General features: G+C 39.7%; 3 protein-coding genes across 3 annotated transcripts; 2 read left to right on the plus strand and 1 right to left on the minus strand.

Annotated features, from left to right (window-relative positions):
• Nucleotides 1-215: 215 nt before the first annotated feature.
• Nucleotides 216-2,047, plus strand: EAF02_007035 (uncharacterized protein; the record flags this gene model as incomplete). The annotated part of the gene is made up of 3 exons (XM_038903083.1): nt 216-615; nt 665-963; nt 1,013-2,047. 3 exons carry the CDS (start codon nt 216-218, stop codon nt 2,045-2,047), a joined length of 1,734 nt encoding a protein of 577 aa, XP_038757404.1.
• Nucleotides 2,048-13,234: 11,187 nt separating this feature from the next.
• EAF02_007036 (uncharacterized protein) lies at nt 13,235-15,791 on the minus strand. The gene is made up of 3 exons (XM_038903084.1): nt 15,399-15,791; nt 14,461-15,338; nt 13,235-14,407 (listed from the first exon to the last, which is right to left on the minus strand). The coding sequence occupies exons 1-3, from the start codon at nt 15,420-15,422 to the stop codon at nt 13,579-13,581; spliced, it is 1,731 nt and encodes a 576-aa protein (XP_038757405.1). The 5' UTR covers nt 15,423-15,791; the 3' UTR covers nt 13,235-13,578.
• Nucleotides 15,792-16,414: 623 nt separating this feature from the next.
• Nucleotides 16,415-17,700, plus strand: EAF02_007037 (uncharacterized protein; the record flags this gene model as incomplete). The annotated part of the gene is made up of 2 exons (XM_038903085.1): nt 16,415-16,487; nt 16,568-17,700. The coding sequence occupies 2 exons, from the start codon at nt 16,415-16,417 to the stop codon at nt 17,698-17,700; spliced, it is 1,206 nt and encodes a 401-aa protein (XP_038757406.1).
• Between the last annotated feature and the right edge of the window lie 50 nt (nt 17,701-17,750).

A 17,750-nucleotide genomic window follows, 5' to 3' on the forward strand; every position in this document is an offset into this window, starting at 1 on the left:
CCAGATGAATCAAAATCGCGGAGGACTCTAGGTAATACCATTGGTAATGTTTATAGTCAGGTACACGGAATGAGAGTGGGGCATACTACGGAACTGAATTGCCCCTCTATCCTTAGACAAAGTATATATAACATGAATGGACTTGCAATGCCGAAGGGGATCTCATTCCGATTTTTGATTTAATAAAGTCTTCAAACAACAGAATTTATATCACCATGGGGGATTCTACCAAAAACATATCAGCTGATCATTCTGGTTCAACACGTTATTCAGTAATTAATGGTTCTCAAGAAGCTACTCGAACTCTACAACAATTGGTCAGTAGTGAACTTCCCTCAGAAGTATTGAAACATCTAGAAGACGTTACTTATACAACTGCAATCGATGGAACTCAAATCTATTTCCCATGTCCTTTCAAAGAAACTGAAGCTACAGTTGCATTAAAATCAGTCGAAGCAAGCGTTGTAGCTGCCATTGCGGATCTTCGTTATGGAGAACAGAAAAGGAAAATCGAAATCAATCTTGAGCAAACCGCTACTTTCTTATTCTCAACGTATATTGCTACAATTGCCGGAATGAATAAACAACATCCTGATGTTAAATCGAGACTGAAAGGTATTTTTCTTGAACATATTTCAGGAATATTTATTGATACATTTTACAGATACGGACTTGCTCAAAGCACAAGCTATCTTGTATCGCAGACTGTCAGCAAATCTTTATGAAACTAAGAATCAAGGGGAATACTTCCATATCCATGGATCATTAGAAGCTGGAAAAACATTGAATATGATTGGTTTGGAAGCATATCGACCAGATCTTACAGATTATAGGGAATGTATTGATGTTATCGAAAAGCATGTCAAACAATATACGGCTGCGGAATTGGAGATTATGAATGCTGAAATAAATCAAGCTGGTGTAACAGCATTGAAATGGGAAGATTTTAAGAAGACAAGCCATGTAAGAATCTTCACCTCACTCTATTATGTTTTACTAATTAATCATTCAGGGCCAAACACTTCTCAACTTACCTCCATGGCAACTCGATAGCCTTCAAGATGATTCCCCACCATGTCCATTCCCAGAAGTAGCTCCCGCAACTCCTACTTCCAAACCACAAGTATTATCCGGAATTCGCGTTTTAGAATTGTGTCGTATTATTGCTGGACCTGCCATGGGTCGAACACTCGCTGAATATGGTGCCCAAGTCATCAAAGTTACATCTCCAAATTTATCTGATGTTCCATTTTTCCAAGTCGATGGAAATACCGGTAAACACACCGCGGATATCGATCTTAAAACGCCAGCTGGTCGTGCCACGTTTGAGGAATTACTTAAATTCGCCGATGTTATTCTCGATGGATATAGACCAGGAGCTTTGGAACGATTAGGTTACGGTCCAGATAATATCGTAAACTTGGTCTCTGGAAGAGGCAAGGGAATTGTGTATGTCTCCGAAGATTGTTTTGGTTATCAAGGAGAATGGGCTGGTAGACCTGGATGGCAACAAATCGCAGATTGTGTAACGGGAGTAGCCTGGGCTCAAGGAGAATTTATGGGTCTCAATGAACCTGTCGTTCCTCCTTTCCCTATGTCTGATTATGGAACTGGATGTATGGGTGCTATTGCTGCTTTGGTGGGATTATTTCGAAGAGCTAAGGAAGGAGGGAGTTGGAGAGGAACGACTAGTCTTTGTCAATATGATGTGTTTTTACTGGGATTAGGATTATATGGGGATGATGTTAAAGAGAAGGTTAGGAAAGATCATGATGATCATTTCTTTGATTTGAGACATGCGGATAGTGTGGATGAGGTTGGTGGGAGAGCATTAAAAAGTATGAGGAGAGCACATCCCGAATTATTCGACGAGAAAAATATGCAAAAGACATTCAGCAAAGGATTCGGCGAGGAAATCAAATGGTGCAGAAGTCCCGTCTCAATTGAAGGATTACGAGTCGGATTCGAAAGAGCAAGTCGTCCAAACGGTTATGATAAACCGACGTGGGAGAATTGGGAAATCGAGAAAGAAGTGGTGGAAGGATAAATTACACACTTTGCTTTGGATAGGTAGGGTATCATATCTCAAATTTGTATCAAAGAAGCGAATACGATGTTCACTCATAATAATGACCTCGCTTGTTGTCATGTGTAACCATCGCCAACGCATTTATATTGCATGGACATCTCGCAAGCGAGTGCACTCTTTTTGCCTAATTACAACCCGGAAGCGCGGGATGGGATGGCGTATTGCCTATACCATTTTAACTCAACATTTGTATGCTTTATCCAATGGTTGACGGGAAAGTTAATATGGAGATCAATATATAGTAAGAATATTACGAACAAGTCCCCGTGATATGGAGGGGTAATCTAATGTGTATTAATAGATAGATTCATTCGCGTGGCACATATTTATTTGGGTTTTCATGATGCTTGGCAGGCTGAAATTTACAGCTTTTGAGGCGGGATTGGTGATCGAGGGCTGCCTTTTGTTGCAAGTCGATATCTGAATCTTTGGAGACGAGAAGAAATGGCTTGCAGGAACTATAGGGCGGATTTTTTAGTGGAGAAAATGCTTAGTGCCGGGGAGTTTATTGGTGTGGAGTTTGTGGAGTGGGCTTGGTAGGGGGGTGGGGTCGAATGGATGGGGATGGAGAGATGGTATGTCGGGGAGGTAAGAGGGTCGGGGACGAAACTGGTGGGTGGAAGGGATAGGGAATGAGGAGTGGCTTGTGAATGGTGAGATGAGTTTGATGTGTGGTGTGGTGTGGCCTGGGCTGAGCTGGGGCTTGGACTTGGACTTGAGAATTGATGACGGATGGGTGAGTGGATGTACGGTACTTGAGACTACAAAAGGTACTTACTCGCTGACTCTGTAAATGTATCTCGTAGTCTTCAAGCATGGACCTTGATGGGAAGTCTCATGAAGTAATGGTAATGCTATTTTCTGCTGATATACATATATGAAAAAGCACCTGGTGGCGGAATGAGCGAATAGAGATCCGAGCCAATGGCCAGGTAAAGATGATGTGTAATGAACATCATGTTCTTGATACCTATGAACACGCTTCTCCTTCTTCTTCAAGACGATTGGAAGATCATAGGGTGAGACTGTAAGCCTTCTGTGATGCGGCCAGTAAATGACAAGCTGGGCTTGAACATTTGGAAGAACAAGAAGATGAGTCGATGAAGATCCCGCGTTTTCATGCGTTCGATGTGATGTTACCGCACACGACATGGCTTAGTGAGATATGGGTGTGATGTTTTCTTGGAATGACTTCTTTGAGTTCTCGGGTTGGTATGTGAGGTTTTGAGGCGTTGGAGTGGGGTGGGCGATTGATTGAGCTGAGGGGAGACGGAGGGGGAGCTTGCGTTTGGTTGGATATCTGGGGTTTGATTGGACTTGCTTTTTCATGCTGCGTTGAAGCTGTACTAGGGATTTGCGGTGGCTATACTGTGGTTATAGATGTGAACCTATAGTGTGTGAGATGAAATGGATTGATATTGGTGAGAGGCTGTTGGTCGAAACTATTTGGGTGCATCGCATTGTGTTACAGAAATTGTGACTCAATTCCTTCTGCTTTTGTCTCTATTTAACTCTGTATTTGTGTTCAAATGGGGTGAGGAATGCTTTCATATTCACTTCCGCTTGTACTTGGCACTTTGAAGTCCTTGAAATATTGTTAACCTTGGAATATTTGATGTGGATTGGAAGTTGTACTCTTTCGTTCCAATAGACTTCAGTCTTCGAAATGGTTTAGTGGTTACATCGAATTTTGTGGACATGACGCTACGACACTTCGTATAGATTTTCATAGATTTTCATAGAGTAAATGGATGGTTTCTGACACTTGGTACTTGGCGAATACTTCCGTCTGAAGAATACTACCCTCCCAGAGAAATAAAAACATACACTTGCTGGTGGAAGCAGCAGCATTACAATCAGATTCATAACAGTAAAGGTTCTAACCGTCGTTCCCGCCACATCTGCGTTCAGATACAGGATATTTTGCAGCACCAGGAATGGAAATCAGAGACCCCTCTCCACACTACGGATGTTTTTGGCAATTTATGTAGATCCTAGATCTTTCCGCGGTCCAACCAGTCTTCACTCTGAGCATGTCAAATTCAGAAAATGGAACTTAGAATACTTGCAATTTATCTACGAAATTCATGGAGATAGGATGTTGTATTCACTGTATTGTGGCATCATATCGAACTACCATCATACCCCTCTTTCAGGATGCGTAGGATTTCTTGGGGTTTTGGTGGCTGAATTCAGCTGAGCAGATAATCGTGTAGATGATCGTATTTATTTTATTGGTGTATTGGGTCTTGCCAAGTTCAAGACTCAGAAAATCTTACAGAAGTGAATGATCTATCAGGTTGAGGAAGTTTGAGAAACTATAGGGCGTTGTTTTGAACTACTATGTGTATTTAAGTCAATGGAATAACCTCGCTTTTCCCTTTAATTCAGAAATTAAGGATCCTATAATGGAGGCAAGAAAAGGTGTGGTTGACTCTACTTCTCTCTTAGACTCTGATCCTACTCTGTATGATGATCTCCCTGCCAAAGTCCGTTCAGATACTGGACTCCTCTTCATTTTGGGAGCAATAATTATTTTTTGTGTCTTGGACAGCAAAGAGTTAAAATACGAAGCATGGATAGTAATTCCAACGGCAAAAACATGGTAAGTGGCACTGTTAGTCAGTCAGTATCGCCGTCGTTGGCGTGAAAACGTCTGATCTACTCACTTTTTGAATTCCCCAGATTCACAAATTTCGAGACCCGATTTTGCACCGAAAGATTGGCTTAAAAGACGATTCATGTGCCCCGATGCACGACCACGGCTTCTTATTGGTATCGAAGTGTCTAGGTTTGCAATCTTTCCTTCGAAAAATGCCGAGACTGCACCTTTATGTATGCACTTCGCGAAACGTATTATTTGTCACAATAAGTGATTTAATGTAACCGGTTTCTTCACCTTCTTTTAATTACACTTTGCGAATCTTGGGGCGAGGAATCTGGGAAATCTCTGTATTTTGTAATATACTGGCTTGTACACAGTATTACAATAAATAAGCAGAGCATGTTGGCAAATCTCAGATTTAAAAAAGTAGCATAGCATCTGTAAGTGATTTTCCAGAGGATTTTTGGACATGCTTTTTCTTGCGAGATATTGGAAAGCTGAGGTATCGTCCTACGGAAGTGGAGGATCGTGTCTCAAAACTTAATCTCAAGATATTATGTCCATATTATTCAGAGCACTAGATGTGAAGTTCAAACATCACTGGTTAATCATATTCCACAACAATTTTCAACTCACGATGACCACATTATTATATTTACTATGACCAAGTTGATCGCGGTCAAGAATTAGCCCTGGCTTATCAGGACGATGGGATCTTCTTGTTTTGGATGATATATAACGTCAAAAATCATTATATGAAAAATAAGATTGAGTTGTATTTTTCACCTTTTTTTATAATATAATCCCCAACTTTTGTTTAGCTGATGAGAGCATCCGGTGATCGCTTGAGTGATTTGATATAGCGTGACATGATGATCAAATGAATCTGTTATAATCGCGAACTGATTCTTAAGTTGTCTTAGAAAGTCGACTTTTTTACTTGATATTAATTCAATATTATATGTAGTACTCAATATTTCGACGATATTTTTTTGATTTTACATCGGGCGATATCGTTTAATATAGAATTTTAAAAAGTAAGATACCTTTAAATATAATTCTTTACGAATATATTATAGACTTTTTTAAAAGGCTCTGTTGATTAATTTAAAAAAATCATATTATATTCAATGTATAGTTTTTGAGAGAAGTCTTCTTAATTTTTATCTGAGAAATTATTTTCGAGATGGAAGTTAAAAGAAGTTTGGAAAATAAGACTCTTGAAAATAATAGAGGGCTTTATCTAAAACTCCTAATTCTACTTATTTCAAAAATTTACCTTTTATTTAAAATTAAATATTTCTTAGATTTTTTCTTAATTTTAGGGTTTAACTATTCTTTGTGATAGGAAATTAAAAAAAATATGCGATAATATTTTAGTTTTTGATTACATTATAAATTTTAATTTACAACTATATAGAGTATCTATCTAAGTAATTACTCGTATATTCAAGTCTCAATATTCTTCAGACTTTTTTCTTAATTTCCTTTTTATAACTAATATTAAGAGTAGAAATTAAGAAATGTATTATGAATTTTTTTTATTAATATATTTTGAATTTTAATACTAAGAGAATTTTAATATTTAACTGAGAAGCAAATGTCATTTACAATTCATAAGGTATTTAGATGTTTTTTTTTTAATTTTGTAGGAAGAGATACTACTTCATTTATAAATTAAAAGAATATTTCAAAAAGTATTATTTTTAAATTTATTATTGAGTTTTGTTCCTAAAAGATTATACTATTTTAATTTGAAAATAATTTTTATATTATATTGCTAATCGAACTAGCTCTTTCTCTGTATACTATTTACGCTCTATAATTGAGCTTCTACACATCACTTTTCTTCTTGTGTATTCTCGTTATTCTTAGGTTGCAATATTTATATTATGATTCAATAAACTGATATGCGCAAGATTGACTATCAGGTCAACCTCCCATACGATGTGATAACATGGTAGATTTCATGTGAATGGTTTAAACGTGATTTGCCAATTCCCTTTAGATCAAGCCTTGGAACGCACTACGGGTCAATAGGCTGAGTTCGTGATTATATAAACGCTCCAAGGCACCCACCTATTCACACTACACGTATCGAATTGAAGAGGAAAATCTGTCATGGTACGGGTAAAGACTTATATTGTACCATAAGGGTAGAAGAGCTATGGAAGAGTGAAGCCCTACTTATAGGAAGTAGGGCGCGCTAGTATTCTGTGCCTGAGGCACGAAGGCAACTACAGATCATGTAGTTGGCGCCGTGACAAAATCTGACTTTAGATCATTTCGGCTTGAACCATACTTCGGGTTATTTCTCTAACAACATGTGGATTACTCTTCGTCTCGTTTAACATCTGAAGTTTCGCCAAAATGAATTTTCTGCACGTATTCCAGAAAATCTATTGTCGTCAGTCTTCCACTTTGATTGTAACTAAATGTTTCAATCTTCTTCGACATCCTAGAAATCTCAAATATTGTCGATTACCTTCGAATTTTCTGCAAAATGATTCCACGAGTAGTTTTGTGGACTTTCTGTCATATCTTCTTAGTTTAAATCTGAGATGATTGCATTAGCCTGAGATTCAATCAATCGGTTTGTTTGATAAATTGTTTGGATCGTTGTTTTGGATTTGATATCGAGTTCTTATGTCATTCTCCTCCAACTCATGTCAGTGAATTTGTGATCATTTTGTTGCAACTTTTGCCCGAAGAGATCACATTATCTGGATGATGCAGGCTTTTTGTTTGAAATAAGCGAGTGAGTTTTGAATCTTTGCCTACTTCAGATTTGTTCGTTGCATATTTGAATCGTAGAAACGTGAGAAGCCTCTCAAAGTAGAAGCTTAGAATGATTGCCTGGTATCAGGCCCTGTAAATCTCTGTTTGCATATCTTCATGGTAAAGCTTTCAGAGATCAAATATTTCATGCTCAATTTTACAAGCCCTAACGGATTCGTGTGGTATTGCCGTTCATCTTTTGTCTCACTACCTAGGTACTCATTGTCATTCTCAGAGCTCGTAAAATCGCTTGTTCGACAGAATATTAAAATTATGGAGTTTCTATGATGGAGAGTGTAACTCTAGTATCATTGCTGGGATAATCGACAGTGAAAATGTCTAATCGAACGACAAGCCAACTTTTTTTGTCACGCTCCTCGGGTTGAAATTTTTGACTTGCGAATCGTAACTTCATTACCTTTATGAGGGAATTCCCCAAGAATTGAGATTAAATAGAGACTAGAATTTCAATATCTACAAGCAAATATTATTGCCAAAGTTTTCATTACATAGGGTTCATGATTACTGTCGTCGCTTAGTGTCGCTTATTGCGCAGAGCCCCTAATCATCTCTGAGTCGGATGCTAGAGAAAAGATGTCTCAAGACATTCGCTGGAAAATACGATTAAATGAGAGGATTTGTTATGAAATCGAGAATTCTTGTCGTGAGTGCTACAAATAATGATGAAGCTTCTAATGTATCAGCACTGATTTTCAATGATTCTTTTGACAAGCCTAGTCTTCAACATCGCATCGCATATTCCTCAACTGGTTGCTCCAAGTAAGCGTATAGCGTAATGACTATGAAGAAGAAATAATTTTAGATGTAAGGAGGTCTATATAGACGTTGTAATGAAATGACTACAAGAAACAAAGTGACAAAACAGCAGTGAATTTTAAAGTAAGTGTCGGACTCATATTCCCCTAGATCTAGATGCCATAGCTTCAAACCCTTCAATCTTCTCAATATCAATATATAAATAACTTACAATTCTATTTTGAATCCTCAGCAAACGAGGAAAGTAGAGACTACTTGATATCATGTGGGAATTTTTGTCTTCCAACTGTCTCCGAGGCTTGTTACTCTATCTCTATCTCAAAGTTATGCTCTGCAATATGTGACTAGCAGCAACTACGAGAAGGATATGATACTGGTACCTTTCAAGTCCCATTATCATTCTAATATTACGAGTTTAGCTTTTAAAAATATCGTACACCCACTGACTTCTTTCTGCTCTCGAACTCAAATCTAGATTTTCTTATTTCTCGTCACTTGCTTCTCTTACTGCCATTTCCTATTCTCATCGACAGAATGTATTAAACAACATTAATGACACCAATGATAGTGAGATAACAAGAGTTCAAGTACAATTCTCACTCCCGATCAATCAAACATAAATTCAGAATTTACCGTATTAATCTGCACAGCTCAACTTTGGTCTCGAAACCTGTGATCTGTACTAGTTTGGTTTGTTCTCACTACATGATAGAAAACTACGTCGAAATTCAAGCGTTTATATATAGGCCAGATATATTGAAACTCCCAGCACAGAGGTCGCAATACCTGATTGAATCATTCACAGCTACCTACTGAATGGTATTTAATTCACTCCATCTTCGAAGTGTTACATTCATTTTCGTTCCAGGCTCTTTTCTCAAGGTCTATAATTAGTCTTTTGCTATACATGATTATATAAACCCCCATCTTGCCTTCTTACATTTCTTCGAAAGGAAGCCTAGAAGGAAGAAACAGTAATATTGAGTGAAATATCCCACCTATTATCACGATCTTCCTGGGCTTTTCGTTCAATACTTTGAATAGGAGCTAGTTCCTAGAGTTCAAAATTGTAGAATATACCACTAGTTACAACTTTATTCCCACTTAAGAGTGTTACTATCATTCCCGGTCCTTTCGCATATTATCTGAATTTTATCCAATTTTTCATCAAGAATCTTGTTGCTGCTATTCCATCATTTTCGTCACATTTCAAAGAACAATACACCGCCCCATAGCAATGATAATCACCACCTGAGAATAGCGACTCAGCTCCGGAACTCAGGTTTGATACTATCAATAATTGTTAAATCAACCAAAAGATCATGATTCAAAATAAAGTATCTCCCTAGCCGCAAGTACGGACCAAGAAAAGGTTGGAATCAAGACATTTAGGAAGAAGAGAACAGTGGGTGACTGAAGCGCTTTTATAGAAAAGAGGTATAAAATCATTACCGCGGCTAGGTAGAGAAATTGGGGGTTAGTGAATAACACTGAAGCGCCGGAGAAGTTCCCATCCGCGGTAAGTGGAGTCATCACCCACTCAAGCCAACATACAAGTCTTTAATTCCACCACTGCATCTCTCTCATACCCCGCACCTCCTTGTTGATTCCTTGGTGATTCCTTGTATGTTTCTTCCATTCTCATATATAAAAGCATCGTCACTTCTCGACTATCCAATACAAACAAATCAAAAGCTAAGACCAAACGTTGAAGGGGTTCTTTCTCGCTGTGGGTGTTGTTTCGTTATCTGACATCGCTTCATTGAAAGCTTTGGAGGTATGACCTGGTAAAGCTAAGATCCTAGTCTTTATGGTGTACAAGAACTTGATATCAAGCTATTACTGCCATGTAACTCCTTATCATTGTCAATATACTCAAAATGCATTATTTCCACAACACCTGTTCACAATTTAAAAATTGAACAAAAGGAATCGACAAAAAACATACATGAATATACCCAAAATCTCATCAATACATCCTACAAGTTCAGACAATACAGAATCACTCTATTCTACAGATGCGGAATCCCTCCCCTGTGGCCAATTGAGGCTATTTCGTCATCATGTCTTGAAGAGGATAAACTCATCAAGAGCAGTGCTTTTATAAGTTATATGGGAGATAAGGATGCTCAAGGAGAGTATTTAAAGTGGTCACGAGTCTAGACATGAACAAAGAAGAAGAGTGAATTATGCGTCACGGAATGCAGATCGAGGTGGTCATTCAATTGAATATGCTATTTTCCCCTCAATTCTTCTTGGGCTCCCATAACTCCGCACAGCTCCATTCTTTCTCAGATTCTCACACAATCTATAAAAATCATCACCGCCCCCCTCAAGGCTCATAATTACACCTTACAATAAGGAATGATGATATAGAGACTAAGGAAACTAACAACTGCATCAGGCGCTCCTGCAATCCAAACTTTCCGCAACTTTCGGACCTCAAAAATCGTGCTTGGCACTCATTGATCAAAACAACTCATAAAATTATGCTTGAAAGTCGTTTTGATTGTTGTTAAACAAACATCTGCTACCGTCAACAACTACTTTCGCTACAAGCGACTCTACTTCGTAGCCTCCGATCCCAATTTCCCACTCCTACACTTCTTGTGTCTCGAAAGTCGAAAATAAGCCCAGAACACTTCAAGCTATAGCTTCAAGAATTTCATCCCAAGCTTTGGACCATATGCTATGCAAATGAACTATTCTGCGTTCCGTTACCGTTACCGTTATCGAAACAGGAGAAGCTTACGTTTTTGTGCCGAGAAACGAAATTTAGCGAGAGAGTAATTAGCGAGCGTGATATCGAGGAGGGGTGTATAGAAATAATCCATTTGAATTCTCCAGTAAAGTACTTCCGTGCGCGATTCTTTCTTCTCCTTCCCCATCCACTTTCAACATCCTACTGATTCCCAGATATTCACTTACGCAACCGTATCGCTCTCCCCTCCCAAAGTGACTCTCTACATTTTCCGACTCCTAGCATATATAAACATCCACTTCATTCTTCCTAAACCTTCAACAAAAATGATTAGAAAGATTTTGGCTACCCAGTCTATGCAATCTCTTTGTCCATTTCAACTAATCTCAAACCACCATTGCTTCCCTTTCCACTTTTTGACGTAAAAACCAGCGAGCACTCATTTTTCGTAACTTATCTCTTATTATCATCTACACTTCTTTATCGTCAACCCCCTAAGTCTCATCACCATCATCACAACTCCCCACCATCTCATCTAAATATTTCCCTGCCATCCCAGCTTGCCTCCCAAACCACCTCGTATTAAAGGACATTCTCTCCCTGATAAAGAAACAGAAACCAGTTGGTTCAATTCCACACCCTTTAATTTCAAAGACTTCCGTGTTCCACGAATGTAATATCTTACAAATAATTAGCTCAGGGTAGGTATTCAAACTTTATATAGGTACCTACACAACCCCGCGCTTGATTATTTGGAAATTCAACCACACCCATGCGATAAGCAACAATAGTGAATCATCAGAAATCATTACGCGCATCCCTCTCTTGACTAACTCTGCACTAGACCCTGTACCCATACCCACCCTCCAATCAATCAATCAACACCTCACAACCCCATCACCCATTTCCCCTCCATCAAGAAGATCAAATCAAACATTCCATAATTTCGACATACAGCAAGATGGAAATGGTGTACTTTCAAAGTTGCTCTAGATATCTATTTCCACTTCCACATTACAGCCCTCACCATTCCACCTTCTATCCCATCCCCCTCCTTCTCTTCCATCAAAGAAAAAATCCAACGGCATTCACCCGAGTATCATCACTACCCTAGAAAACTTACTGTCATTCCAAACTTTCTTTCCTCCTTTTGCCTTCCCATCATCAAAATCAACCCGTGTATCAACTCTCTCATCTCATCATCAAACCCTATTATCAAACTAGAAAATCTCTAATCTACCTGGAGCTCTATCCATCAATCAGAGAAATAATTATTATCACAATTCCACTCCACTCCACTCCACCCCAACCCCAATCCCCAACTCAAACTTCACCTCAATCTCCCAATCAAACTCAAAATTCCCACTCTCCTTAATATTTCCACCCTCCCCTCCTTAATATTCTTATCCTCATCTCTATCCCCATTCCCTCCTTCCACCCAAAACCACCCCAATCCCAATTCCCATCCCCATCCCCATCCCCATCCCCCCTTCCCAATCCCAAACCCCCTCTAATCAAACCTCCCTAACCAAAGCAATCAACATATTATATAGACCCAAAACCATACATTCAAACCCATACACTCGAACCAAGTAATCCTACAAAGAACTGACGATATCATAGCACGGAATACTAGATACCTACCTACCTATTATTATATCAAAAAGAAAAATAAAGGCTATTTGAGTACCCGGGCCTAGCTAGGTAAGTGAGCGAGTGACTAAATAAGTGAGGGAATCAGCGAGGGAATCAGCTCCACCTCACACCTCACACAATAATCCACCCCCCGCTCCCTCTCCCACCCCCCTCAAAAACAGGAACCCCAGTACCTACCTACCTATCCACATCACTCTGCCCTCCTTACCCACCCTCCCTACCTAACCCAACTCTTCCCCAATTTTACCAACCGAGATGCACCAAACTCCCCATCCAAACTCCCCATTCATCCTCCCCATCCCATCCATACTCTTTCCCTTTCCCTTTGTCTTCCCCTTCATACTCCCCATCCATCATCTACCCCTCCCCTCCCCTCCCCCAAGCAGTAGGGGCAGCACAAACAAAAGCATATCCTCCCTCCTACACTCTCCTTTCCCACACACCGCCGTTCGAATTCGAATTCAAATTCAAATTCCAACACTATGGATAATTATACTACCTACGACTTACCCGTCGATAAAAACGAGCTACCTATCTAATATTCCACCCTCCTCTCTTCATCCACTTCTACTTCTTCGCTACATAGTCACATTCACATTCACATTCACGTTCACATATACATTCACTACATCGCAAGTTCCATCATATTTCCATTAGATATAAGTTCCAATTGCTCAAATGTAGGACCACCAGGTCTCATTTTTCCAAAACCACATGCATTCTTCAATACATATAATATATATGTACCAGCATATATTCTCATTAAATATGCGATCCTATATCCTCCTTCCTCCCTCCTCGCTCCGACCTTATTTCCCATTTCATATACCCACCAATCATTCATGCATATACCCCCAATACCATCCTTCCAAATCCCAACCGTGATCAAAATCCCAGACCCTAATTTCCTTTCCCATTCATCATGAACCTCTATTTCCATGCCTCAGAAACAATAACCCTTGAATCAAACACCTACATCAAATCCATTTTTGGAAACATTCTCGGTCCCGCAAATCCCTTGACCACCACACTCTGAATATCAATATTTCCATCACTCCTCCCATCGGGACTCCACAACTTCAAAAGAATATATTTCCCACTAATCGGTGTACTAAATTTAATAGTACACTTACTCTTATCCCTCTCAATAAAGAATTTCGCATGAGGAACCATAAGTTCACCTCCTACAGCTGCAACTGCTTCTTGTGTTGCGATTTGAGATGCTTCTGCCGCTTCTGCTAACGTAATGTTACTAGCTGTTTCCCTCCTTTCCAATTGTGGTCTATTTCTTGAGACTCTTGCAGAATATGATGCATCGTAATAGTAATGAGTACCATCATCTGAAAGTCTGTAACCTGCTGGAGGAAATTCATCTTCATCATCACTACTTTCTTCCGGTAGTCGAAGATCATCTGAAATATCTCTAGATACTCTCATTCTATAAGCTGCTCGACGATTTCTTCGAGGTTGATCCTCATTATCAGAATAGTCACTACTACATTCCATAGTGACTTGATATGGTGAAGTAATATTGGTAAAATCGGATGGAATTTGGGCTGTCGGTGGAATATATGGAGTATTTAAGTCGCATTCAGGATCTTGAGCACCCAATTGAACAAGACGTCCCGCACGAGCTTGAGCAGTTGTCATACTTCTAGTACCATCATCATTATGACGAATAGACATTATAGAAACAGGTGGCCTTTCTCGAGATGGTGAGGAATATTGAATTTGGTATTGCGCAGTACGAGTAAGGAGATCGTTCGATGTTCCGGAGACAAATACCATACCTTCTTGAACTCTGAGTATTAATTAGCATTGCGCGGTATTGGAAACAGATCATAAAATACTGACGGGGCTGTGTATCCTTTATGAGGTGCCTTGATAACTATTTCTGAAAGAGAAAATGTAGTTTCGCCTTGATGTTTCAAGACAATATTACAACGATTACTTTTAGTACAGTAAACGGTATTATCATCTTTCAAAACATTATCTGAACCATATTCTCCTTCTGGACAACTTTGAAATAATCCTCCATCACAACTAACAATCTCCATTTGTAAAGTACCAGGTTCGACTTGACCATACTTTCCATATTTAAAGCCTTGCCACGATTCTCCTTTATTATCTTGATCCAATTTTCTTCTCTTGGTTCTACGACCAAACTCTCCCTCGGTGACATGATCGGGTGACGGTAGCCTGGAACCGATTGGGGTCGCTAATAAAGTTCGAAGGTTTAAACTTGCGGCTTCTAATTGTCTTACATCTTCGGATAAGGAGTTCAGAAGATTGCCTTCGACTGAAGCACGTTGTGGTTCCATATATCGATCGGATTGTAAGAGGCGAGGTCTTCGACGACCAAGTAGAGGAGGAATAGGCCTGGTTGCATCTCGCCTTCTTATAACTTCGGCTCTTCGTGCATTTACATCCCTTTCCCTCTCATTCTCATCAGCTTCCTCCCGACTTGATCCATGATTTAATGTTGAGCGTCTTCCTCCTAATCTATGTTGCCTCTCGACCCTACGTTCTGACGATGACATATTTCTTATATCTTCGGCTTCTGCTCTTCGTGCTTCAGTGTATCGACCTATTGCTCTGTAAAGTTCACCCGATGGACTGATGGTATTATTCGAATTAGGACCGCGCTCTAGAATTTCTTGAACTAATCTTTCTGCTGTTTCGGTGGGAGAATCTGTGGATGAATGACTCGGTGGATCATCAAAGTTCCCCGACTTTAATCAAATTAATTAGTGGGATAGATCATATGGCGAATGTTAGGAAGATGAATGTACCATTGAAAAGAGACGCCTTGACATGGGGGATTGGATTGAATTGAATCTTTGTAAGCCAATGGCGAGGCGATTGCGGAGAGAATGAATATGGATGTTCTCGAGTGGATTGACAAAGGATGTGGGGAGAGATATTATTCGTATAGGATGTTTCTTTAATAAGAAGTTTATGGATCGCTGATGTTGAATGTATGTGTGTACTCCGTATGTATGTATGTACTAGGTAGAGGTGTGTGAGTGGATATTTAAATATTTGATCGATTGGGTGATGGTGTTGTAGTAAGAAGACGTGGTTTGTTGAACCCTTGAAGTAATGAAGTGAGTGAGGTCTGAGGTGTGAGGAGTGAGGAGTGAGGAGTGAGGTGTAAGGTGTAAGGTGTAAGGTGTAAGGTGTAATCAGGTGTAAGGTGTAAGGTGTAATCAGGTGTAAGGAGTGAGGTGTGAGGTGTGATGAGTGATGAGTGAGGTGTGAAATGCGAAATGTGAGGTGTGAGATATGTAAGTGAAGTAAAGAATTGGTGTGAGTGGTGAATGATCATGGCAGAAATTCCTATGGGGCTTTGTGGGGTTGATTCGGATTACATAGAACTAGGACAATAGAAGATTAGATAGGAACATCATTAGACAAAGAACTGGGTAAGCAGGCAGGTAAGCTGAGCTGTGGATGGATGGATGGATGGATGGATGGCAAAGTGAACATCAATCAAAACTTGAACACAAGTAAAGATTTCCATATTCGATTTATCGTCGCAGCCTCAATATCAAAAAAGTATATCCTCCTTATAAGTTAATGAATCAATCAAAAACAAGGCACAATTTCAGCCTCACATCTCAAAAAATCACGCTAAGATAGCAAAAGATTAAGCTTTAAGGTTACTTATCATCAAACCATAAGATTACCTTCCTTCACCTACGAAGTCAAGTTCTAGAATTTACATATTCACATCTCCAACTTCTCTCGCCTTCCAATTCTACAACCAACAACCAGCATTCAATCGCACAATTCCACAATATCCAAAATGGATCTCCCTTCAATGGAAGTACCCAATCCCAACGTCGTGCCCATCATGACTTCAGCAGGTATCAGCGCCGGTAAGTCTTCTGTTCCCTCCCCTCCTAGCAAACAACAAACAACAAAAAGCAAGAAAAAACTAACATTCATTCCCTCAAAGATGAAATCGCGCTCTATGATCGACAAATCCGACTCTGGGGAGTTCAAGCCCAAGAGAAAATCCGCTCCGCCAACATCCTCCTCATAACCATGAAAGCCCTCTCCAACGAAACAGCCAAAAATCTCGTCTTGGCCGGAATCCACTCCATAACCATCTGCGATCATGCTATCGTTACCCCCGCCGATCTAGGTGCTCAATTTTTCATCTCCGAAGCTGATATTGGTTCAAACCGCGCTGAAGCCGCGGCGCCTCAAATACGAAAATTGAATCCGAGAGTAAATGTGATTGTGGACAAAGATGATATCAGAAGCAAAGGACCGCAATATTTTGGGGGATTTGATATTGTGATTGCGGCGGATCTGGACCCGGAGAGTTTGAATATCATTAATACGGCTACGAGATTAAATCACAAACCTTTTTATGCAGCGGGGGTTCATGGATTCTATGGCTTTATTTTCTCGGATTTGATTCAACATGATTATGTGGTGGAGAGAGAACGAAGCAATAGACCTACCCTTCTACAATCAGAAACACGAACTCGCAGTGTCATTGATGTCAAGACGAAGAAGGAAAATGGAAAATCTATGGAGGTTGTTACAAAGAGAGAGTTTTATTCGACCTGGTTTTTGGCTAGTGATGCTGCAACATTACCTGCTGAATATCTCAAAAGCAGACGTCGTTTAAGGGCAGTTACTCCAATTTTGACATGTCTACGAGCATTATGGGAATTTGTTCAACTTCAAAATGGTCGATTGCCTTCAACCAAAGAAGACCTTCAACTATTTACTGTCTTGGCTCATAAAAAGCACACAGCGTTAGGGCTTCCTGTTGAAACACTACGTTCGGAAGTCCTACGAAGTTTTCTCCAAAATCTTGGTAGCGAAATAGCTCCTGTTACAGCGGTCCTTGGTGGTCAACTTGCACAAGATGTTATTAATGTGCTTGGTCACCGACAACAACCCATTCAAAATATGGTTTTGTTTGATGGAGATACAATGGAAGCACCAATGTATGCTTTACATCCTGAAGGTACTCTTGGTGAAGGGTTGCTGAAGTCGGGTGGAGAGATCCTTTTGAACGGTCCAGTCATGGTACAACAAGCATCATTCCCTCTGGACGTCATTGAACTCTAGATTTCGGTAAATGCGAAGAAAAGTCGATAACATCAAAAGTTGGCGGATAT

The sequence above is a fragment of the Botrytis sinoallii genome (genome assembly GCF_014898435.1).
Source record: "Botrytis sinoallii strain Bc 23 chromosome Unknown BSIN_011, whole genome shotgun sequence".
In the NCBI taxonomy this organism is placed as follows: domain Eukaryota; kingdom Fungi; phylum Ascomycota; class Leotiomycetes; order Helotiales; family Sclerotiniaceae; genus Botrytis; species Botrytis sinoallii.

What these genes read in the sequence shown, in the direction of transcription:
- EAF02_007036 (XM_038903084.1), bottom strand. Translation starts at nt 15,422, where the DNA reads ATGTCAAGGCGTCTCTTTTCAATG. An exon ending in CAAGGCGTCTCTTTTCAATG is followed by an intron (nt 15,339 to 15,398) that starts GTACATTCATCT and finishes ATTTGATTAAAG; the next exon opens with TCGGGGAACTTTGATGATCC. An exon ending in CATAAAGGATACACAGCCCC is followed by an intron (nt 14,408 to 14,460) that starts GTCAGTATTTTA and finishes ATTAATACTCAG; the next exon opens with AGTTCAAGAAGGTATGGTAT.